Source organism: Brachyhypopomus gauderio, chromosome 13, assembly GCF_052324685.1.
Source record: "Brachyhypopomus gauderio isolate BG-103 chromosome 13, BGAUD_0.2, whole genome shotgun sequence".
NCBI lineage: Eukaryota > Metazoa > Chordata > Actinopteri > Gymnotiformes > Hypopomidae > Brachyhypopomus > Brachyhypopomus gauderio.
Genome location: NC_135223.1, coordinates 15,962,859 through 15,989,572, shown reverse-complemented (window position 1 = coordinate 15,989,572; position 26,714 = coordinate 15,962,859). Strand labels below are relative to the sequence as shown.

The 26,714-nt window shown below is 41.6% G+C and overlaps 2 protein-coding genes across 5 annotated transcripts; one reads left to right on the top strand and one right to left on the bottom strand.

Annotated features, from left to right (window-relative positions):
• Positions 1 to 4,624: 4,624 nt before the first annotated feature.
• xrcc2 (X-ray repair complementing defective repair in Chinese hamster cells 2) lies at positions 4,625 to 7,261 on the bottom strand. Its single transcript, XM_076971253.1, has 3 exons — positions 7,058 to 7,261; positions 6,644 to 6,725; positions 4,625 to 6,446 (listed from the first exon to the last, which is right to left on the bottom strand). Exons 1-3 carry the CDS (start codon positions 7,094 to 7,096, stop codon positions 5,674 to 5,676), a joined length of 894 nt encoding a protein of 297 aa, XP_076827368.1. The 5' UTR covers positions 7,097 to 7,261; the 3' UTR covers positions 4,625 to 5,673.
• Positions 7,262 to 7,731: 470 nt separating this feature from the next.
• actr3b (actin related protein 3B) lies at positions 7,732 to 25,706 on the top strand. 4 transcript variants are annotated; one of them, XM_076971249.1, is made up of 13 exons: positions 7,735 to 7,931; positions 8,025 to 8,083; positions 8,854 to 8,909; positions 9,769 to 9,893; positions 10,899 to 11,009; positions 11,498 to 11,593; positions 12,464 to 12,571; positions 14,304 to 14,447; positions 15,299 to 15,472; positions 15,801 to 15,893; positions 19,373 to 19,498; positions 24,232 to 24,315; positions 24,581 to 25,706. In XM_076971249.1, the coding sequence occupies exons 2-13, from the start codon at positions 8,040 to 8,042 to the stop codon at positions 24,674 to 24,676; spliced, it is 1,257 nt and encodes a 418-aa protein (XP_076827364.1). In that variant the 5' UTR covers positions 7,735 to 7,931; positions 8,025 to 8,039; the 3' UTR covers positions 24,677 to 25,706. The 4 variants fall into 4 exon arrangements, with proteins under 4 accessions (XP_076827365.1, XP_076827364.1, XP_076827366.1 ...); XM_076971251.1 differs by having other exon boundaries at positions 7,738 to 7,931; positions 8,854 to 9,512; XM_076971250.1 differs by lacking the exon at positions 19,373 to 19,498 and having other exon boundaries at positions 7,732 to 7,931.
• The last annotated feature ends 1,008 nt before the right edge of the window (positions 25,707 to 26,714 follow it).

Below are 26,714 nucleotides of genomic sequence, written 5' to 3'. Positions count from 1 at the left end.
ACTTTTTTCCTTTGAAAACACACACACAAAAGCTACTTGTTACAGTAACATTCTCTTTTGAAGATTTTTTTTAGTCTTTTAAAACTGAGTCTGTCATATCTAAAACCAGTCAAAAGGATCTTAAAAGATAAAAGATGGAGGTGTCTTAGGTGAGACCTCTAGAATGTGTCAGCAGCCAGCATGTGCACAGGAGGGAGCGGAGAGACTCGGGAGAAGTGTGGCACTGATTCTTTTTATTATCTGTTCACACATCACTGTTTATGCCAATAATTTCCACCCATTTGATCTTGCAGTCTCACTGACAGCCAGTTGGGGGCGTAAGGGGTTACAAACTCTCCCCTCTGTTCTCAGCTCATCTTCTTGGTCCCTAAACATCCAGGGGAATAAAGTAGACTAAGAAAACAGAAATTTCAGACATAGTACAGAGCTTCCCTAAACCATAACATGGGAACAGTATCCCTCAAGCATCAACTTTGAATTTGCCTGCTGTTGATTGGACACAGTAGGTTTGTTACCTATCTGGACACATCCTCTACTTACAGGCATTATCTTGTTTGTAAAACACAGTGTTATCAGTTTTGATGGTGAATTTAACATTAGACATGCATTTAGCAGGTGCTCTTAACCAGAGCAATGTACACATTTGTTTGTACCTGGGAACTGAAATATGGCCATAACTATAAACAGGGGAAATATAGCATGTTGCTAGATCTCAACCTGCTTGCTCTACCAGGTGAACTATTGGATGGCTTTAACTCTGGCTGAAACAGGGTTCACCTGTTTATATCACCACCTTGCTGAAAGGTTACTGTAGCATATTTGTAGTAAATTAGAGATTATTACTTAAATAAGCAACAGTGACAAAGCCTTTAATTTAAACATGTTCTACCCATTTAGAATTGTACTAGTAGGCCTATACATAATCTAAGTAGGCCTTGCTAATATGTAAATCAGGTAACACAACTGAGTAGTCACTGAGAAGTGGCAGGGGCATTAGACAGACAAAACCGTGTATTGTAACATGTAATCAGGGTAATATAAGCAGACAACTCCTTTGCCTATACCATTAAGCTTGCTTACAGGTGGGGCAAGAATGAGAATTAAATACTTTGCAACTACTCTAAGCTCCCTAGAATCAGCACATAAACAATAACTTCCCTTAGGCTTATACCTTGCACCCAAGGACAGAGAGTTCCAGACACAGAAAGACATGTTCAAAACAAGGACGTAGTATTCAAAAAGCTCCCTATTTTGAAATAAGCGTTCTGTTCAGCGGGCTTTACTGAACGTACATCTCGTCTCGTATACAATATGAGTGAATATGGATGCACCAAGGTGCAAACTATAAATGTGAAAGAGGCTGAGCTAGTTCTACAAACACATTAGTGTTCTCAGTGTGAGGTGAATGCAGGCCTTGGATGAAAGTACCATGATACCTTCAAACTTTTCAGACCTGCACAACCTAAGTCTTACTTTACTTTACTTTACTTCACTTTACAACCCAAAGACGTCGAACAACTGTGCCTCTGAACTTTGCCTGAAAACAAATTTTGCATGGCCACCTGGATCCAACATGGAGGGCTCAGTTTTCAGACTGAATCTGTGCTGCATTTGTGGTTGAAATTTTCTTAGTCTTATCTGAGGCACAGCCCAAATGTTTTACAACAGAAAACCAAAATTACTGACATAATCTAGAATTTTCTGTAAAATATTTCAAATATCCAATTTTTCAGCTAAAACTGAATGTGGGCCTCAAACCATTTGTTCAAACATAAGATCACTCGAGCTAAAGCACATTTGGACTAAACCTCACATGAGCTACTCTCATGGATTACCTGGGTTTTTGCCAAGCACTCAAATTGGCGGAACTCAATATTCAATGTCCTTTCTGTCTTGGCTCATGCAAATACACCTCTCTGGGCCTCTGATCAGCTACAGACAGGCTGACGAATTTGTGCTGATTGAGAGATCTTGGGACACCTGGTATCTTGACAGTTGAGAGTGGTTGTCGGCATGGTCAGGTTCACCGTGGGACTTTGGTCGTGTATAGCAAATGAAGACATTGAGAACCTTGGGCGCAGTGACATCACCTGGCTTTCATTTCACCTGGACAGGTTCTAGTGACTCAGATCCGTACTTCACCAAACTCCTTTACAACTCTCTCTTCTCATTCTTGCTGTCAGTTCATATATTCCAGATGGCTTTACTGAATAAGCAGGAGGATCACCCAATGTCTTTGGCCGGTTGCCACGGGCTGTGTGCTGCTCTGACTCCATTGTGTCCCCCTGTTCGTTGTCATCTGACTCCACGGCAGGAGACTCGCCCTATTAGTGACAGCTGTCTGTGACCTGAGACCAGAGCTGGAACTCACGCTCTTGGAGATAGCCATCCCACCACTTCTTCCATAATCATCATCTTGGTGCTTGGTGAGGATAGAGATGTACTGCTAAAGCTGTGAGTTGTTTACAAACAGGTTGGTGAACCACAGAAGTGCAAGAGCAAAGTGTCAAACATCAAAAACACGATGGAAAAATGCCCAAAAAAAACCTGCCCAAACATTGAGGAACAACAACCCCCCTCTCCAGCACAAAATAACAAAAACAAAACATGAACTCTACACTGCCGTGGTTCACCAACCATACGCTCCTCTAGCAGAGAAATGGGCTTTAAATAGATCCCCAACTGAACCAGAAGATACCAGTTCTGTCCTGAAGGGGGGAAGCAGACATTTTAGTCTACAAATACCTAAATACATCATTCACAAAATCAGTTAAATACAAAATGTATTTTAAATAATTTCTTAATAACCAATTAAAAACCTTATGACTATAGCAATAAGAAAAACTGCAGGGCAAGACTATTCTACTCCCTCAAAATGGTTTGGACTAATAGGTGCCTACTGAGTATGTCTCAGCTTGCTCTGGTATTATTTAAGGAGTGCTAAAACCCATTTTATGTTCCTTCCCCAACCAGGATATTGCCATAAGGACACCAGGTAACTACTTTGCAGGATTCTAAGAAATATAGTGTATTTCTAAATTTCAAACCAAGTAGCATGCATTAACTTAAAAATTGCTAGAAATATTTGGGAAACAGCTCTAAGAATGGCTGAAATGGAAAATCGATAAGCTACAATATAGTAGGAAATATCAGGATAACAAACAGCATTGTGATAAGGGGAAATGGGGTTTGCAAGGAGAATAAAACAAACTGAGAAAATTAGGCCTATAGGCCCTTGTCACAAAGTCATAAATGAGACTTTTGTATGTATTTTGCCTTCTGAGAGAATGGATGCACTGACATATAAGGAACATATAGTAAAAATATAATGAAACTTCTTTTGCTCACTTATCACCCTACAAATAACACAGTTGATAATATTATTCTTAGACATTTCAGAATCCTGGATAATGCCAAGACCGCGTCCCTTTTTAGGAACCTCCACTAATGTCCCACATGAGACAAAAACATCAAAGACATGGTCATCAAATGTGAGATCAATTATCACTTGAATCACTGGTACTGCAGTGTGCAACTGCTTTAGTTGTGCTACATGTATATATATTAGCACAGCCACTAAAATAAGCAGCCTGAAAGAGCCCATGGTTATCACCCATTCCTTCTCGCATCACTGCAGGAGTTGTGCATTGTGTTTCTTGCAAGAGCTCTAGATTATCAACTGTACATTGGAGAAAGGGTAGGCTTTTTGATAATTTCATTGAACACCTTCGGCCAATCAGAAAGAAGGCTTTGTTATTTCCAGTGGAAAGGCATTTTAATGCTAATGAACATTGCATTAATGATGCATCTGTTTGCATTACCGGTTGTTGCTATGGCAGCAATGAAGTGAGGAAACAAAGAGAAAGAAATAATTTTCTTGGAACTTTAGAACCCTGCGGAATTAAGGAATAAATGTTGCCATTTAAAAAGCAAGTATTTTAAATATAAACTGATTTGAACTCTTAGATGTTTTTCCAAGTACTTTGTACCACTAATGAAGGTCCTTTCTTCTGCACTGAATATTTTACTTTCTTTACACCTAGTCCGTGTACATGATCAGCGTGCTTCCCTATAGATTCTACACTCCAATGATAAAATATACTGTCATTGGTACAGAATGCTTTATACCAAAGACCGAAAGACAGTCACAAGTTGTAACAGGTTCAGAATAATGAAGAACAAGTTCTAAACTGTTCATACCCAGAACTCCCCATCAGTTCTAACAGAGCACAGACCACAAACCCTGACACAGCCTAAAAATTCCATACTGATTCCATAATTGCACATTTTTAAAAACATGTCACTCATCTCCTGCTAAACTACAGAGCTTGGAGAACACTGAAGCTTATAGTCATTTTTACCAAATGTCCAAAACATCTACTCTCTAGAAATGTACAATTTCCAGGATTACCTACAAAAATCAGAGGGAAAATAACAGAATGCAACCGAGTGTTCTAATGGGGGGACCGCGTATCAAACCCTCAGGAACGGTCCACTCTCCCAGTTTTCAGTTCACACAGTAATAACTTAGGATGAATTTCACTCAGTTTTTATTCACCAACTGGAACACTGCAAAAATGCAATGATGGAAGAGCATCCATGATGTCACATTCAACCTGTCAAAGATGTGTGTAGGAAGAGAAATGGAGGCCAAAAAGAATCCTAATATAACACATTTAGACAATTAAAAGAAAACCAGAGTAAAAAATAGGAGTGTACACACTGGAGTGAAGGACCCCAAGAGACACAGGACATTTTTTTTGTAATTTGTTTCCAAACCCCACATGGTGCAAGTGACACGAATTCTGCCATCTACGTCCACTTCTCTTGCACTATCATGGCACTCCAGTTGGGGGTGCTGTGGGTTGTAACTAACAATTTAAGTCCAAATAATCCTGGCATGTTATCAGATGAGGGTGAATGGAAATTTAAAAAGACTAGTTAATATTAAGACATTTTGGACATTATGGGTGGGAGAACACAGCAGTCATTTTTTAACCTCCGTTAGCCAGTTAAAACACTGTTATTACTGTTATTAGTCCACTAGCACTCACATTCTAAAACCACACTGCTGACTGCTGTTACAGATGTTGCTGTGTAACGTCTCACAGATATTTTATGTTTCTAAATCATTATTTTTCAAAGATGCATTGATTCATTTGGTTGATTAGATTACTTTTAATGTTTAGGTATTTTTTAAAGTAATATCTAATGAATGAATAAGACGGAACAAGGATGTTAAGTCACCTGAATCTTCTGACTTCCTGTAATACCATACTGAGTGATAAATCAAGATGCCACATGAGGAAAGATTACAGTGGCATGTCAGAAAAGATAGAAACAGAGCCAGATGAGACTAATGACAAATAACACATATGGACCCTAAAGGTTGCAGCCCTGCCCTGCACACAAAAATACCACACACACACACACACACACACACACACACACACACACACACACACACACACACACGTGTGGAACCCACTTCCAGAGTAACAGCTGGTTGCTTTCCCCTCTAGTTACCAGCCGAAAGACCAGACATGCTAATCTGGAACAGCACATTCTGGATGTCTAAAATATTTATTCTCATGCTCAGTGTGAGCCCCACACTTAACTGATCAGGTACTTGGTCTGAACTGTGCATTCTCTTGCAAAACATACCCACTATCTTCAAATAAACCTAATGCCTCCTTCTGTTACATAAAATGTACTTCTTTTAACACCTTTTGTCCTTGTGGTGGTACATGCCACTGAGAAAACCTGTTTCTGCTCCACTGCCCTAGGACTTGGTTCACTTTTTGAGAACACGAGCCGGTGTGTCAGGGTCCTTTGCCAGGCCCTGCACAGATAAGGCTTGTCGACGTCCGTGACGTTTGCTCCTGGCCTCCACTTCCAGGATGGAGCCGACCCGCCGGGGTCCGACAGGCCTCCAGCCGCCGACGCGTAGTTCCTCATGATGGCATGTGTGGTGGCGAAGACCACAATGCCGTGGTCTCTGCGTAGCCTGTCCAGGAGCTCGGTGGTTTTCCTCAGGTTAGCCTCCTGCCGGGCCAGGCTTTCGCCACCGTTAGCACGATCCACCCAGTAGAAGGAGGAGACGCTGTCTATAATTAGCAGGCCGAGAGCGGGGCGGGTGCTGATGGAGCCCTCCAGGTAGTGCAGGGTGAGGAGGAGCTGGGAGGAGCTGGAGCAGTTCACCACAGAGAGTCGACCCAAGCAGGAGCGCACCTCCTCCTCCTGCACACCGTCCTCCCTGCCTTCACTGATACGGGCCTCCAGCACGGCCACCAGCCGGAGCATGTCGAAGTGGTAATCTGTGTCTACGAAGACCACGCCCACACCCAGCCCGCCGCTGTCTACAGGGAGAAGGCAGCGGGTCATCATGTGGTACAGGGTCTCCGTCTTACCGCTGCCCTCAACTCCGTGAAACTCAACGACGTCGCCTAGAAGAAAAAACGCAGTGTCAATTATTGTGTTTTAGTGTTACCTGTACCCCTCCCCTCTGACACCACAGAACATCTACCAGCCTCACAGAGAGGGTAAATCTAACATGATATGAACGAACACACACACACACACACACACACACACACACACACACACACACACACTGATGAATGGCAACAGAGAGTACGTGTACCGTGAGCTGGACCACCATTCTCAGGAAAAATGTGCTGATCGATGTCTTTTAATGAATGTCTCTCCTCAATTCTGGCTAACAGCTGTGGATTATAAAACACTTCAGTAAGCAACAGCTTACAGTTTAGGAAGACGTGAACACGTTTCTATGTCAATGCTCGATGTTCGAGGAAGAAGAAGAGGCATTCAGGAAATGGTAAAGGAGTAAACGAGCCTAGTCTATTCACTGCACTAGACGAAAACCTCTAGTCAGCGAACTTCCACCAAGTCATCATAACTGGTGGTTATTCCATGTCAAGTTGAATTAATATAGCAATTACATTTTCCAAACAACTCAAAATGCATCCTTCCGATAGTTAGAAATATTCTGTCCAGACTTCCTGTGTCTTTGATGAAACGTAAAAGCTGCTGATACCTGCACAGCATTTTCTGCCATCTTCACGCGATGTGTCATCTCCGATCTGCTGTCACGTCTTTGTTTTTCGCGCAAAATAAATTCTTCTTCCGGGTAGCAAAGTAACTCGTCAAAATAAAAGCATGTAACAAACGTTTCCTATATTTAATTTTCAAAAGGACAACGACCATATTTCCTAAGAGATACATGTATTTTTATACAATATATTTATAACATGGCATTTTAAAATTCTGGAAACGTAGCCAGGTATCCCTAAAGTGAACCGCCAGTGCACGCACTATATTTAACCACATAATGCAATTATGCATTGTTATCCAATAGGGAACATGTTATAGCTATTATAACTGTTAAAGTGGTCAATAATTTAAGGAATTATCATTTTGTTCCTGTCTTGTGAGTCATCGCTTGTAGAAAGCTGTATAGTAGGTTTCGGCAAAAGGTTGGAAAGTGACATATTGCCCTCTGGTGGTTAAAAAGACGCAATTTAAATGAGTGTTGAATGGATTATCAAAATATTATGGCGCAAATATAATTTATCACTTCAGCCGGTGGTAGTTCAGCTTTGTCCTGAATAATTTCCCGGGAATTAAATTAATGCCTGTATTCTCCACATTGGGGGATTCGCACGTCAGGTCGCCAGAACAGGACACACACACACACACACAGGTGAAACAAACAAGAGCCATAAAGGGTGCTGTGAGCGGTCGAGAAGGTCATCACAACCGTTACCATCTGCAGGACCGTATGTTGGGCACACGGGCGGATCCAGCATGTTTCTATTTTTTACCATTGCCTTTGACTCGGGAAGTAGTCTCTCACGAAAAAAACACACGGTGCATGATATAGCCCTGCGCTCCTTCCATCCGCAGTAAAGGTATCTGTCAATATCAATACAGTGTGGTTGGTGTTGTGTGTAACTACAACTATCTAAGAGGACGCGTGACGTGTTTTTGTTGTTATTTCTCAGCAAAACTGTTAGGAAATGGCAGTTCACTTACCTCCCTGTGTGATTGACTGCGGGACAGGGTGAGTTTATTGTGGACATCGGATAAGTCTTGTGTGATTGACCGCGGGACCGGCTGAGTTTGTTTATTATGGATATCGGATATGTCTTGGCGATTTTTGTTCTTATTCTCAATTAACGCATATAACGCACTTAAAAAGACTTTAACAGAAGCATATTTAAATGTTTATATGTTTATAATGTAATACGCTTATATGTCATCATGTCTATATACAATTTGTACATCATATATATATATACACACACATTTAGTTTAACAGTTTAACTTTGTATAGAAGGTATGTTTTGTCCTTCCTCTGATATTGAAAGACAAAACCCTTGAAAGATTTATTGATGGCAGCTAGGCTGATTTTTGTTGAAAGATTTGTCTTGTTTAATTTTCTACACTGTTCCTGCTTCTTTATGTGACATATTAATACATTTATGAACGGCAGCTTCACAGCTGGTTCAATTAAAACATTACAGTCAAAATAAGTGAGCTGTCCTTAATTTAGATTAAGTGCCCTCAATAATTCTACACTATTATTATTAAGATTACAAGGTTTAGCAAAAAAAAAATATATATATATATATATTGTTCTCAATGATAAGAACAGTTTGGTCATGGAGTAACACCAAGGTAACCAAGGTCAATTGTCAACTAACTGCAGTTTTCTTACTCTATTTTACTTGTGTGTGTGATCTGTGTCAGTGAGAAATGGGGGGGGGGGGGGGGGGGGGTATATTTGTAATATACCACAGTACAGTTGCATGTTACTGGTTTATGTTCTAGATACACTAAGATTGGTTATGCTGGAAACACAGAACCCCAGTTTATCATGCCATCCTGTAAGTAATCCTGATTCATTAAAATATAGCCATAACAGTTATTAGACCTACATGACCATGCACAATGTAATTGAAAGGTTATTTGGGCATTTATTATATGTCACTGTTACAGCTGTCATTGACTGAATCTTGTGACATTTAAACAAGTGCTCCTGAAATGGAAGTTAGTAATGACCACTGACACTGTGACTAGAAACAGTAATTATTGACCATTAGCAGCACTCCTCTGTAGTACATTTGTTGTGATTATAGTACTTTCAGGGACATTACCCAGTCTGGACTCCTCCATCCCAGTAACCAGCACAACTGGTTTCAGGAGGAGGAAGTGCATCACAGTCTTTCACGCACTGCCGTGGGAATGACTGTGTTACTCGGCTCCGTGCAGGAGCGTGGATCAGCGCACTAATGACACGTTGCTGCAGGGAGGTGATAATTAAATCTGCTGTATCCCTCTGCTGTGTGTTCTCCCCGTAAGCATCTGACAGGCCCTCTGCTCACTCGCCTCTTTGGCTCCTAGCGTCTGCAGATTGGTATCATGACTGTCTGTAGTACAGTACGTTAACACTACTGTTGTGTGCCGTGTGAGGGAGCTGAGTACGCTCTGTGAGTATTTGCGACACATTAAAGGTACACACGCTCAATAATTTACATACTTCTGCCAAACCAGTGTAGACCTACTTACACTGTCAAATGTTCACACTATCAAAAAGAAATCAATTTACGCTCTGTACTGAAAGAATTACTGCTAATCATAGTGAGCAATGGCTAATATAGTATTGACCAAAGAAAGGGCAGGGAATATTTTCTCATCAAGCCTTAACTAAGGCAAAACGCTGTGTGATTGTGTTGTCTCTCACAGGCATAGCCATCAAAGAAACTGCAGGGGTTGGAGACCAGGCTCAGCGACGCCTCATGAAAGGGCTGGAGGACCTGGACTTCTTCATCGGAGACGAAGCCATTGACAAACCCAACTATGCAACCAAGGTGAATTTGATCCTGCATACCATCTATATCTGAAGACCACGTGAGATAATTTTAGGAAGCCATACTTTGACATCATGTGGGATGCGATTTGAGTGTTTGGCTTTCTCTAGATGTGTGGGAGTCCTAGATAGGGTCATGTTTTTTAAAAGACAGAAATATAATACAGTTAATATATTGTACATAGTGTAGCATTAATATTCTTAATATTTATTGTTATTATTAATATATTTGTTGTTATTATTATTGTCGTTGTTGTGCGAGAGTATATCTTGCTGTAGTTCACTGTACTTTCTAACGGTCCTGTAGAGTTTACATGTGAGGCCCTCTTGAAATTTGCAGCTGCCGCAACAGTTGTCGCATAACCAGGAACTGGCCTGCGCGAGCCAAAGATGGCTACTGTTGATAGGCCGTCACACCTCTTCGTAGGTGTCATGGGAACAAGTGCTTGTGCTGGAGGATAAAGTGTTCTTACCTTTGTGAACCTGCTGTTGTCGGGCACTTTCGCCGACACAATAGCGCTTCCTTTCCCACACTAGAACCTAATTCAATCGTATGAAGGCGTAAAATTGCATTAGGTAGGGTATTTCCTACCGTGGAGTAACTGCGTAATGGTGTTCAAATCAGCGTGACGCCACTAGGTGGCAGTAAGGTCACACGGAGCATAGAAGCTGAGAATAGATGGAGAGAGGCAGACTCCAATGTAGGTGCTGTAGACCAGCGAATCCAGATCTACCCCACCTTACTTACAAACAACGGCTCTTTAAACTATGCTTCCTTTCAGTGCTGAGGATAATAAAGATAATCAATTAATAAAAATGCATAAAAACTCTATTTAGTGGTTTGTGTGTATGTCTCTGTATGTGTGCATGTATTTATATTTATATTATTATTATTGTGTGTGTGTGTGTGTGTGTGTGTGTGTGTGTGTGTGTGTGTGTGTGTGTGTGTGTGTGTGTGTGTGCGCGTGCATGCGCATATATGTATGTATGTGTATGTGTGTTCTAGTGGCCCATCAGGCATGGTATCATTGAAGACTGGGATCTGATGGAGAAGTTTATGGAACAGGTGATCTTTAAGTACCTGCGGGCTGAGCCAGAGGACCACCACTTCCTCATGGTAAGAGGTCTCCCAGCTTCCCTTGGTCTCCCAGCCTCCCGTGGTCTCCATGTCTCCCGTGGTCTCCCGTGGTCTCCCTGTCTCCCATGGTCTCTCCATCTCCTGTGATCTCTTCATCCCCCCGTGGTCTCCTCATCTCCTGTGGTCTCCCTGTCTCCCGTGATCTCCCAGCCACCCATGGGCTCCACTTTAATGGCTTCAGCAGCACAGTGACACTGATTGCTGCATCACTCCACAGGGATGTCTCTTAGCAATCCACCTCCCTGCACCTGGCTACAGCACCACCGTTTTCACGTCATAAAAAACATCTTTTGCCTGTTTGCCTTTTCTCCCTTTTTTGATGAGAATTAAGCTTTTCCAGCAACGTATTTTTGCAGCTCAGAAGATCATTTATCAGTGTTTTTTTGTGCTATTTTCATTTGTTCAGATGAGCAATTCTGAAGTTACTGCATCACATGTTTTTCTTCACAGTTATTTGTCTTCCTCAGACAGAACCTCCACTAAACACTCCAGAGAACAGGGAATACTTAGCCGAGATCATGTTCGAGACGTTCAACATTCCAGGCCTCTACATTGCTGTACAGGTAAGTCCTGCTTCTGAAAGCCTTGGTTATTGTTACACTGATGTACTATGGCATGCTGTAAAAACTGTGGATGGTGTTGTGGTATGGGCATGTACTGTTTCATGTTGTAATGTTTTGTTTGAATGCAAATGTGCTCCTGGGTAGTGTTGTGTAGGCATGTGAACAGGCAGACCTGCTCAGCACACATTATGCGTTTATTGTCCAAAATGAGGACCCTTGTCATGTTCACACTGGGAGCGTGTAAGTCCTGCTTGATTGGTTGATCCTTGCTGACCTTGGGACGGGCGCAGAATAAAAGCATGTATCTGCTGCCAGTCCACCAATAAACATCGAGGCAGGAGTAAACAAACTAGATGATGATAAATTAGCACAGCGGTGTATCAAAGATTATGTGAGAACAGAGATTATGTGCTAACAGAGATTATGTGAGAGTAGCCTTGATCATTTAGCTTGGTGAGAGCTGCAGAGTGTTGGTCTTAGTTACTTTGAGACAATCATTCCCTCTAATGAATGCCTAAGTGCCTTTTAGGGTCTTTTTGAACTCAAGTCATGGAGTAAGTGACATCTTTACTCACAGTGGTCTATGTGTGATATGAGTTTGAGATCACCATATCCAAGGTGGATTCTATCTACTCTCAAAATAGATTTTGTCTGTCCATCCGTCTGTCCATCTGCCTGTCCGTCTGTCTGTCTGTCTGTCTGTCTGTCCTGCTCTTTAACACTACATTTTAGCTAGCCATTTTGCATTTACATATAGACTCTGATGGTCTAAAAACAGTGAACCAGGGTGTGCAGCTGTCACGGCAACTGTTCTGCCGTTCCGTCCGGTGTCCAGTGTGGAGCTGAGCCCGTGTCTATGGTGACCTGCAGGCTGTCCTGGCGCTGGCGGCTTCCTGGACGTCCAGGCAGGTGGGGGAGCGAACGCTAACAGGCATCGTCATCGACAGTGGAGACGGGGTCACTCATGCCATTCCAGTGGTAACACCAGCCTTACCCTGCCTTCAAACCAACCTAATACATTCACGTAATGAACTAACACCACGTACAGTCTTTGTCTTGAGCACATGATGATCATTTGTGGAATGTGCATATCTGTAAATGGTGTCTTGTGTCTTGCATGCACTGGCAGGAGTTCAGGTAATGTCTTGGTGTTGTGTTCCAGGTCATGTGAATGTTTCCATGTCCCCATTGTGGAGATGGGATTACCTAAGACTAATTCTTTCACACACACTCCTCCCTTGGTACAGGACCATACCCACTGATGCCAACATTGAACAACCACTCAGGAAAACATGATCAGATGATCTCTTCATCATGCTGAGAACCTGCTCCTGGTTATTAGCTGTTAGCATTTTCATTTATTTTACAGAAAACCTCTTTGTCCAGCTCCCACTCTTTGGTTTGGTGTGTGTGTGTGTGTGTGTGTGTGTGTGTGTGTGTGTGTGTGTGTGTGTGTGTGTGTGCGTGCGTGTGTGTGTGCGTGCGTGTGTGTGTGTGTGCGTGCGTGTGTGTGTGTGTGTGTGTATCAGATCTCAGTGCGGTTGATTAGCGAGGCGCACTTTGAGGAAACGCATATAAGGATTCCCCCCCATCCTTTTAGAAAAGGGGGTTTGGTGGGTTGCTTATAATCCAGCTGTAGAAGTGGGCCACCTCTGCTCTGGGCTGGTAGGAATGTTGTTGGTATATCTTTTAATTCTCCTGGTGGTGGCGGAGAGCCCCTGTTGAGGGTATTTGAGTGGATGTTGTAGGTCAACTGACAAATCATGTCCATGATAATTACAACACAAGGTATCCAGAAATCCAATATGTTTCAGGCATAGCTTCTTCATTTTTTGTGCAAGCAAAGTTTCTGTCATTCCAGGAGGTGGATGCAGTTTATATATGAAACTGAAAACCATCACATTCAATAGTTCCAAGAGTTTAGATGAGTTATTTTTTCTTTGAGTTTCCTAACTCCATTTCTGCCATAGTATCAGTTAGCATATATGCCATTAATGCTGTGTTCATTTGCACTAAAATGTCCTTCCACTGGAAACGATAGATCGATCCTTAATTCTGATGGTCCAAACGTGTTCCACAAAAGGACCAGAAAGTCTCCTCTTGGTTTCTCCAAGAAAATGCATTAATGCATGAGGATGAGTGGGTAACTTTAGTGTCTGTGTTAATAAATGTACGTGTAGCACATGTAGAGCGTTTGCAGAGTACAGTGCCACAGTCATCATATGAATGGTCATTTATCTCACTCTGATGAGCATGTCTTGATGTTTTTGTCTCATCTGTAAGTGATTAGTGTAGGATCCTTAAAAAGGGATGTGGTCTCTTTGTCATCCTGGAGTGTTTAAGTCACTGTTTTATTTATAGGATGATAGGTCAGCACCAAATGAATTCTTGTTGTCTTAACTATAGATTGTTGATCAAAATCACCATCCATGACTTCCTTCCTGAAAATACTCACAAATTTCCATCCTTTCCTGAAGGAAGTCTTCATTCTCACTGCTAATGTGCTCAAGTGTAAGGAGTGAGTCAAGGGAGATGTTTTTGCAGGCTTTAGAAAGTGAAGTTTATAATAGATAGTGGTATTAAGAATTTGCAAACTGAACCAAAACATCCAAAACGCTTATCCTCGTGCCAGGATGTGCTGTATTGCAGATAAATAGAATACAGTGTCTAAAATTCTGCTCATACTGTAAAGTGGTGTGGTTTGTTGTAGGCAGAGGGCTATGTGATTGGGAGCTGTATTAAACACATCCCTATAGCTGGCAGAGACATCACCTTCTTCATTCAGCAACTGCTGAGGGAGAGAGAGGTTGGAATTCCTCCTGAACAGTCACTGGAGACAGCAAAGGCAGTCAAGGTGAGTAACAGAGAGATACAAACGCACCTAGAATATTCCTCTCCACCCCCCTGCTTTCTCCAATCTACCACTTCATTTCCTTTCATATGGTAAACCCCCAACAACCCCCCCCCTCTCATACACACACACACACACACACACACACACACACACGCACGCACACACACACACACACACACACACACACACACACACACACACACACCTCTTTGTATGCTCCCATTGTGCTGTGATCGTATCAGTGAGATGAGATGGCAGGCCTGTGTCTGGCTGGCTTCACCCGTGAGCTTCCGGATGGTGTGGCTCTATGTTCAAAACACTGTGCACTGTTAATAATATCTCCACTCACCTGTATGAGCTGTTGTACTGGATCATTTGGGAAGATGGATAAAGAAAGATGTCTGTATGTTGCTATAGTGCTATGGTTCCATGTGTTTCATCAGTACTACATTGAAGTATATAGCGCGTTGCTAGTGGGGTAACAATAAATATGGCAAGTACTAAAACAGGTTTAGTCTTTCTTTGAATGTCATAATGCAATAATTTTATTTTTTAATTTGTTTTGGAGAGTGGGCATTGGTTGTGTAACACAGTATAAATCTGCTTCTCATGCAACCAAAGCACAGTAGTTCACTGATGTAATCCGGCAATTGAGAAGCATTGATTAGCCTTTGACTTCATTCTGGGGACCACAGAACGGTTCCCCATGAGGTTCACCATGAGTGACCTCAACAGCTACAGCAAAACCAGTGCCTGACCTGAGTGAGTTACTATGCCTTCTGAGTGCACACTCCCTAATTCCTGATAGCACAGTGCCCAGATGCTGTTTTGTATGTATTATTTGTTTTCAGGAAAGGTACTGCTACATCTGCCCAGACATTGTGAAGGAATTCACAAAGTATGACATGGACCCAGGAAAATGGATCAAGAAGTACAAAGGCATAAATGCCATTAGCAAAAAAGAGTTTCACATAGACGTTGGATATGAACGCTTTCTTGGACCAGAGATATTCTTTCATCCAGAGGTAGGAGAGGTTTATTTACCATCTATCCTATATATGTTATAGAGCAAACTTTCTTGTTGAAACTAGGGTTAGAAAATTGAAATCTTGAAAAAAAATTGAAAAAAGAGAATGAAATCAGAAAAATGAAATCTAGTGAAACATGGTGAAGGCTCCCAACAGTGTGAGATGGGGAAATTGCTTTCTATTCATCTGTGGCAGGATTAGAGGGCACCTCCCTTTCCTGTATCCTGAGCATCCACACAGTCCACGAAACCAGCCGCTTGCCGAAGCCATGCGACCAAAAACGTTTTACACAGTGTGTGCATTTGGGCTTTCTCTTACGTTTCAGTTTGCCAACCCGGACTTCATGCAGCCCATTTCAGACGTTGTGGACGAGGTCATTCAGAACTGTCCGATAGATGTGAGAAGACCCCTTTATAAGGTATGGTGCATGGTGTGTGTTCAACAGTGATGTCATTTGTGGGTGAGCTTGAAGAGAGGGCAGTCAGCCAGCACTTCATTTGCATAATGCTGACGAGCACTTATTGTGTTCTGTTCGTTATTAGAGAGGTTAACAGTTTGCTTCAGGTATTCTTTAATGTTCAACTGGTTCTTTAAAAGACGGTTCTTTCATGTTGTCACCGTTAATTAAATATAATTTGACCGAACTCTGCATGACTGCAGTAACTCTTCTGTATTACAGGCTTGTAATGCTTGTGCCCATCCTGATTTAGGTCCATCCTGTGAAGTTGCGCGGGTTCAGCACAGGTTTAAGAAAACCATTGACCCTTAAAGGGAACTTTGGTTATAATTCCCTTTTGTCGCTAGGGGGCAGTGTTAATCTATTATTCTTTTCGTTTATCCACTCCGGCTAAGAGTGCAAACTTTGCCCACAAACGGCTTGACTGATAGTGACAAAGACCTAGATCGTGGTTAAAACCTAACTACTGGACTGTTAAGGATGTGATTGGCAGGGCTTACAACCCTTTTACAATACAATTTAAATCTAGATTGTTTAATGCTTTTGTATCTGCCATGCATATATAATTCATTTGCCTCACCAACGAATACAGACTCTGTGGTTGACTATGATTTAACACTCAAATAACAGCTCATATATAGGAATGTGGCCTGTACATAAATGTTCAGTTATGAGCCTGGTTACTGTCTTTCCATCATTTTTGACTCACTGGAACCCATGGGCTTGTTTTGATCCTCACAGTATGTTTAATTTTTAACAAATGTTTGACTCGACTGGGACCTCCATTAGGTGGATTATCTGTGACCTTCTCAAAAAAAAAAGTCCATAATGGAGGACATTGCTGTTGGCTCTGGCTTCTCACACAGACTAAATTTCATGTTATAATTCACTTAGTGAGTTGTGACAGACTGTTGCAGTGCTAATGGCACAGCCTTCATTTGGAAGGCAACCAAGTCATTTTCTCTGTGACATCAGCAGAAATCTAAATCTAAATCTTGTTGTAGTACCTGAGTTGTGTGCATTACACATTGTGTTTTAATCCAGAGGTGTCCACGTGTCTGGACAAACAAAACAAATTTTATCTAAAAAAAAAAAACCCCATAAATAAATATTAATGAAATAAAGTAAAATGTGCAATTTGGTCAAATGATAATTAGATGTAACAAGTAATAACATTAAAATGAATGTTTGACCATGTGAAATGAAGACCAGTCAGTATTTTTTCAAAAGAGAAACATTTGGACATTGAAAGCACTGAGCAGCATTTTCCAATACTGTAAGTTATCTTCATTGAAAGCATCTTAATATCTCAGCAGTCCAAATATCCATTTTCCCAGAAGTGCTTTTAATGTTCTCAGAGCAATTAAATAGTGACAGCAATCAACATGGCTGTTTCTTTGACATTTGTGGACTAGGTATGCATGTGTTTGTGTGGTACGACTAGTAGTAGAATCCTAGATGTTGAAGCTCAAAGCTTGTTGAAGGAATTAAAGGTTTATATTTAGAGGATCACAGTATAACATCTTAGTCCAACTCCTGTTAATCTCCTCGTCTAATGGAGATGCATGAGAAAAGAAGTTGGAGTGTGTTGGTGTCTGCTGCTCTCATACACACCACGTCACGTTTTCCAAAAGCTGTGTGCACGTTGTACTAATCCACACTACTCAGATTCGGGATGGTGAAGTAACAACTGAGTCCTCGCCTTTGAAATGATGCAGCTTCCTCCCCCGCTGGTCCTACCTGGCCTGGAAGAGCTCGGTTCCACCAGGACATGCTCACCGCTCTAATGACATTACAGCCTCTACTGGCCATGTTCACTCTCACACAGTTCCCACACAGTCCCCATAACATAACAAAAAGGGGTTGGAGCAGAGCAATGAAATGTTGCATTTAATAAATTGTTGTGTTGAATTTATTTTCTTTTGTTTTTTTGTTTGTGTTGATTGTTTTTTTAGAGTTGATATTAAAAGTGGCATTTTTATGACTGCAATGCAAGATGACATTTCTGAGTCGTCCTACGATAAATAGTCTGCCACTTTAAAAGCTTTCAGGTGAAATTGTTGTGGATCACCGACAATGGAAGAGTCTATAAAATGTCATACATTTACGTCATCAACTTCACCAGAATGAATAACAAATCATTTAGTTGGTTTGTTTTTATTTTAACTTCATATCTTATGCTGACATCCTGGCTGTAATGAGTGAAAGGGTGAATTAAAAAAGACAACAGTAGGTGAGCAGGACATCTGCGATGGTTCCTCTGGGGAGGAACTCTGTCATTTATGTAGGTTAGTGTCATTCGTTTTCAGCCTCTTCACTTCTGATGAGCTGTGTAGGCAGTTCAGCTTGTGTCAGTATTGGAAGTAATAGAACACAAAAGCAGGAGAAGAAACACTATGGCTGAAGTTCTTGCATTTGGTACCATTGCTATTTTATTATTAGTTTTAGGAGAACTCAAGAACTGGTGCAGATAACTGCTTTGGGCCCCAGGCCAGTGAGTGTTCCCTGAGAGCTGACAAACTTTAACCTGCAGTGGTGCTGGTATTGGTGAAGGCTGATTGGAGGAAGCCCTGTGCATTTTCTCCCAGGGCTGGGGCTCACTCTACTCACCACTGTCAGTGTGAACCGGGAGAAGATGGATCTGAAGGCTAAACTAGATCTTTTTACCAGGCTAGAGGTTATATAAGCCGAGTCTAAAAATTCCTGTATTCCACTGTGAGATGATCTGATGCCCACAGAGGGGAGTTGGAAACAGGAATGAACCAGAAATGAGCCAGAAATTAGTCAGAAATCAGCTGTTTTCAGTGTCATGAAGTAGCCCCTGACCCCTCCCTTGGGCGTGTGGAGGTGTGGTCTGCGTCTGGTTATAGTCCACATATGTATTTCCGTTGGGTGTGGTTCAGTGCATGTGCATTCACCCGTGTCTTGTCTTGTCAATGTCATGGCGTACACATGGGGCTCATTTATTTAAAGTTTATATACGTCTGTCGATGTCATCAACGTTACTCGTCTTTGTTCAGTCCTTCTCCATGTGTGTGAAATAAGTGTTTCATGCTCTAAAGTGCAAACTGCGCAGCCTTGCTAGCTGATAAAAGCTATTGTAAATGTATACTCATCTCGTTGTCCTGCCTCCCTTTGCAAACGTGACATTCAGATGTCAAATGTTCAGCCATTTGGTCATATCAGTCACTTGTCTGTGTTAAGGAACCGCTACTTTTACTCCTGCAAGCTGTATTGAGAAATCTGCAGTCATTCTATAGGAAGAACTAGAACACACTGTTCTGTTGCTGCAAATTAATTTGGAAAATGTTACTGGACTTTTAGAGAAAAAGTGAAGCCACTTTATTTGGGATGATATAAATATGATGTAGTATGTCTGAAAAAGGCTCCTAAACCATCGTAGAAAAATCTCTCTCTTGCTGTTGTTGTACATGTGTTAGAATATCGTGCTGTCTGGAGGATCCACGATGTTCAGGGACTTTGGGCGTCGTCTGCAGAGGGATCTGAAGCGCATGGTTGATTCCAGGCTCCGGCTCAGTGAGGAGCTCAGTGGAGGCAGAATAAAGGTCAGTGTGTTTGGGTGCGTGAAACAGCAAAATCTAAGACCATGTTTCAGCCCCAAGAAGCTCTCCCATACTGGACACCTGTGGTGTGCACACCAACTCCCACGCCACTTGGCAATGGATGAGACTCACAAGTCTGCTCACTCTTGTGCGCTATGCTGCTTTGGCCTTGAGTTCTTGTTTTGTAGTTTGTGTTGGTGTGTAAACTTTAACTCGTGTTTTATTAGGTGTTGTGACAAACTCTGGAAGAAAGAGAGCTTATTAGTGAAATCTTTTAAATGTTTGGTTTGTGCCTTGGAGTGTGCCTTGGAGATTCCAAGCAACTACGTAGCACTTTTGTAAGTCGCTCTGGATAAGAGCGTCTGCTAAATGCCATAAATGTAAATGTAAATGTAAAACCCCTGGGGAGACAGAAGTGAATAAAAGGCAAGGCGAGACCTAAGATAAGTCGACCGGCATGTCCTGCAGGGTTGGAGCAGTTACAGTACCTGGAGATACAACATGGTTGGGTAAAATGACTCTCTTACCCATTGTATTGTAGGAGTACAGCTTGTGGATCTGATCAGCTCCTCTCTTCTCACATGGCTTGATTTCTAAGGATTTGAAAGGTGAAAGCTGACCCACTATCATACTTAAGAATGAAACTTATACTACTGTGTCTTTATTGGATTGGACAGCTGTGTGGACACTTTAGTCATTAGTAATACATGTGTAATACCTAAATTTAAAAGGCAAAAAAAGAAAAATTAGTATTCAGCTAAATAATACATGACAAACAGACATCTCAAACAGACTTCGCTTTTGATGAACTACCAGCACAGCCACAAACAATAGACATGTCTCGATAAATGTAATTTATGGAATTGAACAGTCCCTTAATTACTCAGTATCTGAAGTTTCAGACAGTCCCAGAGAGGTTGTAGGAGCTATCTTACAGTAAGGCCAGACAGCCTCATTTCTGAACCATAACTCAAAGCACATTCCACCTCCCTTAGCCAGGTGTGTGTGATAACTAGATGACAAAAGAACTGCATGATGACAGAAGACAAACTCAGCAAAACCACACATTGGCCTCTTCATTAGGTCCATTTTACCAGTACTGGGTTGGACCCCCCCCCCCTCCCCCCCCCTTTCCTTCAGAATCCTCATGGCAACAAGGTGCGGGAAACATTTCTCTGGGGTTTTATTCTATATTGGCATGATCACAGCATCACACAGTGGCTGCAGATTTGACAGCTGAACGTCTATGATACAAATCTCCCATTTCACAACTAAAGGTGATCTACTGGATTAAGATCTGGTGACTGTGGAGGCCATTTGAGTATAGTGAGCTCATCATCTTGTTCAAGAAACCGGTTTGAGATGATTTGAGCTGTGTGACATGGCAGTGCTGGAAGTAGCCACCAGACAATTACACTGTGGTCCTAAAGGGATGGACATGGCCAGCAACAACACTCAGGTAGGCTGTGACATTTAAAAGAAGCTCAGTCGATGTTAAGGGGCCCAAAGTGTGCAAAGAAAATAACCCAATGCCATCACTGCAGCACTCTAAATTGGTACAAGGCAGAATGGATCTATGCTCTCATGTCTATGCCAAATTCTGACCCTCCCATCCAAATGTCGCCACTGTGTTTTTCCACTGATGTCCAGTGATGTCCGTTGTTGGTGAGCCAGTATGAATTGTCATTCTCCTCTGACACCAACGAGGCACTTTCACCCAGAGAATGGCTGCTCACTGCTTTCTCTTTCCTGATCATTCTCTGCTGGTTGAGCCCAGTAGATCAGGCGTTTCTGAAAGACTGAGACCAGCCCGTCTGTCTGTACCACATTCAAAGTCATTTAAATCACCTCCTTCCACATTCTGCTGCTCAGCGTGAACATCGCCAGATTGTCTCGACCACATCTACACGCCTAAATGCATTGAGTTGCTGCCATGTGATTGGCTGATTAGACATTTGTGTTAACGAGCAGCTGAACAGGTCTATCTAATAATCTGCCCAGTGCATGAATCTAACATATTGCTAAGGCAGAAAGGCACAAGACCATGAAGGTTTTTGTAGACTAATAGAAACAGGTTTTGGACTCTGGTGGAGGGATTTCAGGGCCGACGTGTGCAATTACTCATTGTAGTACTATGGAAGATTGTAGCTGCCACATTCTGAACTCACCTCAGATTATTAATGGGGTTCTTGGGCAGGTCAGATAAGTCTTACAGTTCTGTAATCTAGATGTAACGAAAGGGTGTGTGAGATTCTTACTGTTCGCAGTAGACATTGTCATGGACTGCTGAGATATTACAGAGGTGATGATAATTATTAATTATGATAAATAATTATGGAAACAGTATATCTCATCTGAACTTAATTTAAGAAAAAACAGAATCTCTGTTATATATTTGTTCAGTTGCTGAAAGTTGTAAGTCATCCACTAGTTAATGTCACATATGCAGTTCAGCAAAGACCCTGTAAACAGGTGTTAATGTTGGATATAGCTGGGTTTCATCTGCATGGGGTTCAGTGTTATACCTATTGATTATATGAGGTAGGAAAAGCATATAAAGATTTAATCATGAAGGGCCCATAATCAACCCATGTGCTGTACCACATGGTCCTGCATCAACTAAGATGAGTACTCATTGAAACAGAAATCACGACAACTTAAATGGTCTCAAACCAGTCCAGGACTATACCAACCCAACAAAGACACACAGGCTATCCATGTCACTGTTAACTCTTAAATAATTAAATGTGAGAAGAGTTATCTCTATGAAAGGACTCAAAAGCAGATTGGAAAATTTTTATTAACATTATTGGAGCTGAGGTCATCATTCAGATGAATGGAAACTCTTATTAATACATTTGGCAAAGAAGTTAAATGTTTATGAAGTGATTGCAATATAGTTCCTAAGCACAGAGAAGTCAAGGTTGCTTTTATTATAGGTGTGACAATATTTGTTTTGAGACTGTATGAATAAATTCCACATTGAATAATATATTATCTATATGATTTAGAGTATCAGCTGATAATGCAATGAATAATTGCTTAAAAATATTAGGCAGTAAAAGAAAGCTCCTTTCGCCATCTCTGCATGTTGGAAAGCACGACCAAACCATAGAGGATTACTTTCAATGTTTTCTCTCATAACAATAATTCAGCAATAGGTTTGTTGGAGAAGAATGCATCAGACTATTTTCAATGAATGACAAAGATTTCAATAGGAATCAGTCTATCTGCAGTGGAATAAAGGGATTTGGGGCCTTTGTGATTGTCAGACAGGAGAAATAAATGGTCCCAATAAGCATAATTTGCATAATTTGTGTATTAAACATTAGACGCGGCCTAAAGAAATAGTTCAAGAGAATTCCAGAAATGGGAATGCCAGCAATATATAATATATAACGGAATACCATTAATACGGAGTTTCCTGCATAGATTTTCAGTCATTCCAGGTATTAATTTGTCCCATAGTAGTAGTAGTTGTCCCATCACCGACTTTGTCAGAAACGTCTCTTCTCATGTGCTTCGTCATTTCGCTCAGAGTATTCAGAAATTTTTAAAAAATACATTTAAAATATTCGTGGTCACATTGACAGTGGTGAGGACAAAAAATCTTTAATATCTTATTACATGCATATTGACTTGGTTCACCAATATACAGCCACCTGGGGTGTAATTAACCTGGGGTGAATTAACAACTCCGTTGTTGTTATCATTCAAATGTGTATGAAATCAAACACACATGCTAAAAACAGGCGCTACAATATGACTTAAAAGGTCTGTAAAAATACATTTCACCATGAGTTTATAAAGTTTGGTTATTTTAGAATGTGTATTAAATTATTACATTGTTAAGTCTGCTGCACATGAGTGTGTATTAAGCATTAGAGGAAAGGGTATGTACATGTGCTTTATAAATTAATACTTATGTAGAGACGTTGAAAATTGTAGTGATGTACACACTTTCTAGAGAAATAGGACCTTTCAGAAAGAGGTCCTTCATCAGCTATGCAAGCAAAGTGCTTCTAAATTAGCAGGAGGAGGAACCAGTTTTGATCTTATATTCAGAGCTTGCTTCTGTGCTGCTATGATTAGTGACCCTGCGCTGTTTTTCAGTCTAGCTCTTTCCATGTCTCCATATCAGCCAGTTGGACTATTGGGCAGTGGTACATAACCATGCAGGGGTTAATGCTCTCATGACGGTTCCTGTTCCTCCTCATGAACATCCTTCTCCAGTTTCTGCTGTCTGAGGTGTTCACTAAGCACTTCATCACTTGGGACCATCATCCTGGTGTACTGCTGAATCTTTGGTGTTTGATCCTGGATAGTGTCTGTGATGCTCACCAGCCCTCAGCCCCCTTTCGTCCACAGTCTCCGAGTGCTGGATTTGGGATGAAACCCTCTGTGCATTGTGAAGAATTTCCTTTTCTTGATGTCAGTGGCTTCTGTATCCATTGGCCAGCGTATTATACCAGCAGGGTGACTGATGTCTTGTAGAGTGTAGGTGTTGATGTCCTTTATAAGGAGATATTTGCATTAGGAGCCCAAGCTTTCCTCTGAAAGGTGGAGATTGTATGTCTGTTTCTTACACTGCAAATTTCATGGCGTCATTCATTGTCTGCTTAGCATATCTCATCCGTTTTGTGTACTACTGTGCTGGTGCTGCTGGGAGCTGCCACTGTCACTTTACCACTGTTAGCTTGGCACTGTTAGTTTGACTGGATTTTTCTGCCTTGTAGCCCAAACCAATAGAAGTTCAGGTGATCACCCACCATATGCAGAGATATGCTGTCTGGTTCGGAGGATCCATGTTGGCTTCCACGGTAACAATCCTCTAGTGCTTATATATACACACACACACACACACACACACACACACACACACACACACACACACACACACACACACCTTTCAGGCAGACTCTTGTGGAGTCGGTTGTGATTACATCAGTTCTCCACTGATCTCATGATTAGCATTTTGTAAAGCGTAGTGTTCTCATCAGTCATACTGTCTCAGAGTGGCATGTGCCCTGTTCGCTCTGATGATCCAGCTAACCGCCTTATATTTGTGTGTCTCTCTTATTACAGCCCGAGTTCTTCCATGTGTGTCACTCCAAGAAAGACTATGAAGAACGTGGCCCCAGCATCTGTCGCCATAATCCTGTGTTCGGCATCATGTCATAGTGCTGGACACACACACACACACACACACACACACACACACACACACACACACACACACACAAACACACACACACACACACAAACACACACACACACACACACACACACACACACACACACACACACACACACACACACACACACACACACACACACACACACACACACACACACACACACAGGCTTGGATCCACACCCTGCACTGTGCTTCATTGCCACACTACCACTACAAAAGAAAATGATTCAATTTCAGCTAGAAAACAAACAAACACAACAGAGCTTTGGAGTTTATCACTGAAAATGTCAACCAGGCAGGAAGCTGTGTCATATGCACTGGGGACAGAGGGAATAGAGACGCTGTGTGTCCTGTACGTGTGACAGCATACTGAAGGAGTACCTCATTACAAACACCACAACACAGTTTAAAACAAAAACAACCAAACAGAAGCACGTGTTCGGAGAGGAGTTCTCAGGTGAAGTCATAAACAGGTGACTTTTTTTTGCATCAGCTTTGATGTTTTGCCTTTAGTTTGAAGTTTAAAGTTTGTTTTCAGAGACCACTTTGCACAAAGCCTAAAACACGTTTGGAAGCAGTTCACAGTGAATGCTAAGTGTGATGATAGTGTACATACAATAGATCCTTCTCTAATAGAAATGACAGAGTATTAAAGAAGATTAGTTTATATTTGTAACAGAGATAATAGTTTATGAGACCTGGGGTAAAACCTAAATATTCACATGGAAATCTTATAATGGATTTTAACATTTAATAGTAATATATTCTTACTGGAGAAAAAAACAAGGGCAGCAAATTCTATTTAAACTGTTTATTTATTAATTTTAGTCCACATATAGTTTGAGATGTGTAGAATATATCTCAATGAACCCAAATAACCTGTTTTCTCTTAAATTTGCATTATTTATGTATTTTAGTTGAACACAAATCTAGAAGTGTGCAGCTTGAAGAGTTCAGAGTAAAGAGGAACTGCTGTTTGAAGTGAATGTGAATAAACAACACTCCACACCTTCAGATCTTCGGTCTGATATATTGATATGCTCCTCCTGTTTCTGAGAATAACTCTCTCCCCTTCCACTCTCATCTCTCTTGTCCTCTCACTGTCCTCTTCTCTCTCTCACCCCTCTCCTCCCTCTGTCTCCTACCCTCTCTCTCTCTCCTACCCTCTCTTTCTCTCTCTTTCCTGCCTCTGTTTTTCAGATCTGAACAATGGCTAAACATATTCCTGTACTGATTTTCAGATTAGAGTATATATTGACTATAATGTAGTTCATGTCTAGGTTTAATCTGTGTTCGGGAGAATCTTAATCTGTGTTCAGGAGAATCTTAATCTGCGTTCGAGACACTGTCCTCATTGCACCTTGGAGGCAGATTAAACTTGGACTTTGAAGGTCCTTGACTTCATTAGAAGAGATTGATTCATCTCTGGTTATGGCAGAGACACTGTTTATTATTTGCAAAGGACACAGACAAACCCAGATATTAAAAAGCACTGGGAGATTCAGGATGTATTATAATTATTGTTATTATTCCCTGTTGCTACGGTAATTTTGGAGAACCATTAGTGCCCTCTGGCTAAAGGCTGATCCTGGGTATGTCTAGCCATTATCACCTAGTCACTCCCCAGCAGAGACACGGAGCCGCTAGCAAAACCAGCGTGTCAGTGTTCTGGTGTAGGAGAGGTGCATCTGAATTGGTTGTATTTCTCTCTCCTTCTTTTTCTCTCTCTCTCTCACTTTCACTCTCACACATACAGTACACACACAGACACACTCACTCCACGAACAGCTGTCTGACAGAAAGCCCTATGTAACATTATTTCCCAGAGTCCCACGGTGAGGCAGTGCTGTCTCTGAACTCTCCCACTTAAATCTGGATCATACACAAGCTTCCTGCCTGCAGGGCCTGCTGAAAGTCGCCTCTTCCTGTTGTGCCTCAATTAACACCCCGAGGCTTCGGCTCTGTTTGGAGAGCCCGCTTCTCTCTCCATCTCTCCCTCTCTCAATCTCTCCCTTCTCCATC

Coding starts and splice junctions, on each gene's coding strand:
- actr3b (XM_076971249.1), top strand. CDS start 8,040: ATGGCAGTTCACTTACCTCCCTGTGTGATTGACTGCGGGACAGG. Junction 9,894..10,898: donor AACCCAACTATGCAACCAAG/GTGAATTTGATC, acceptor TGTGTGTTCTAG/TGGCCCATCAGGCATGGTAT. Junction 24,316..24,580: donor GATCCATGTTGGCTTCCACG/GTAACAATCCTC, acceptor CTCTTATTACAG/CCCGAGTTCTTCCATGTGTG.
- xrcc2 (XM_076971253.1), bottom strand. CDS start 7,096: ATGACACATCGCGTGAAGATGGCAGAAAATGCTGTGCAG. Junction 6,726..7,057: donor TGGCAGAAAATGCTGTGCAG/GTATCAGCAGCT, acceptor TATAATCCACAG/CTGTTAGCCAGAATTGAGGA. Junction 6,447..6,643: donor GAATGGTGGTCCAGCTCACG/GTACACGTACTC, acceptor TTTTTCTTCTAG/GCGACGTCGTTGAGTTTCAC.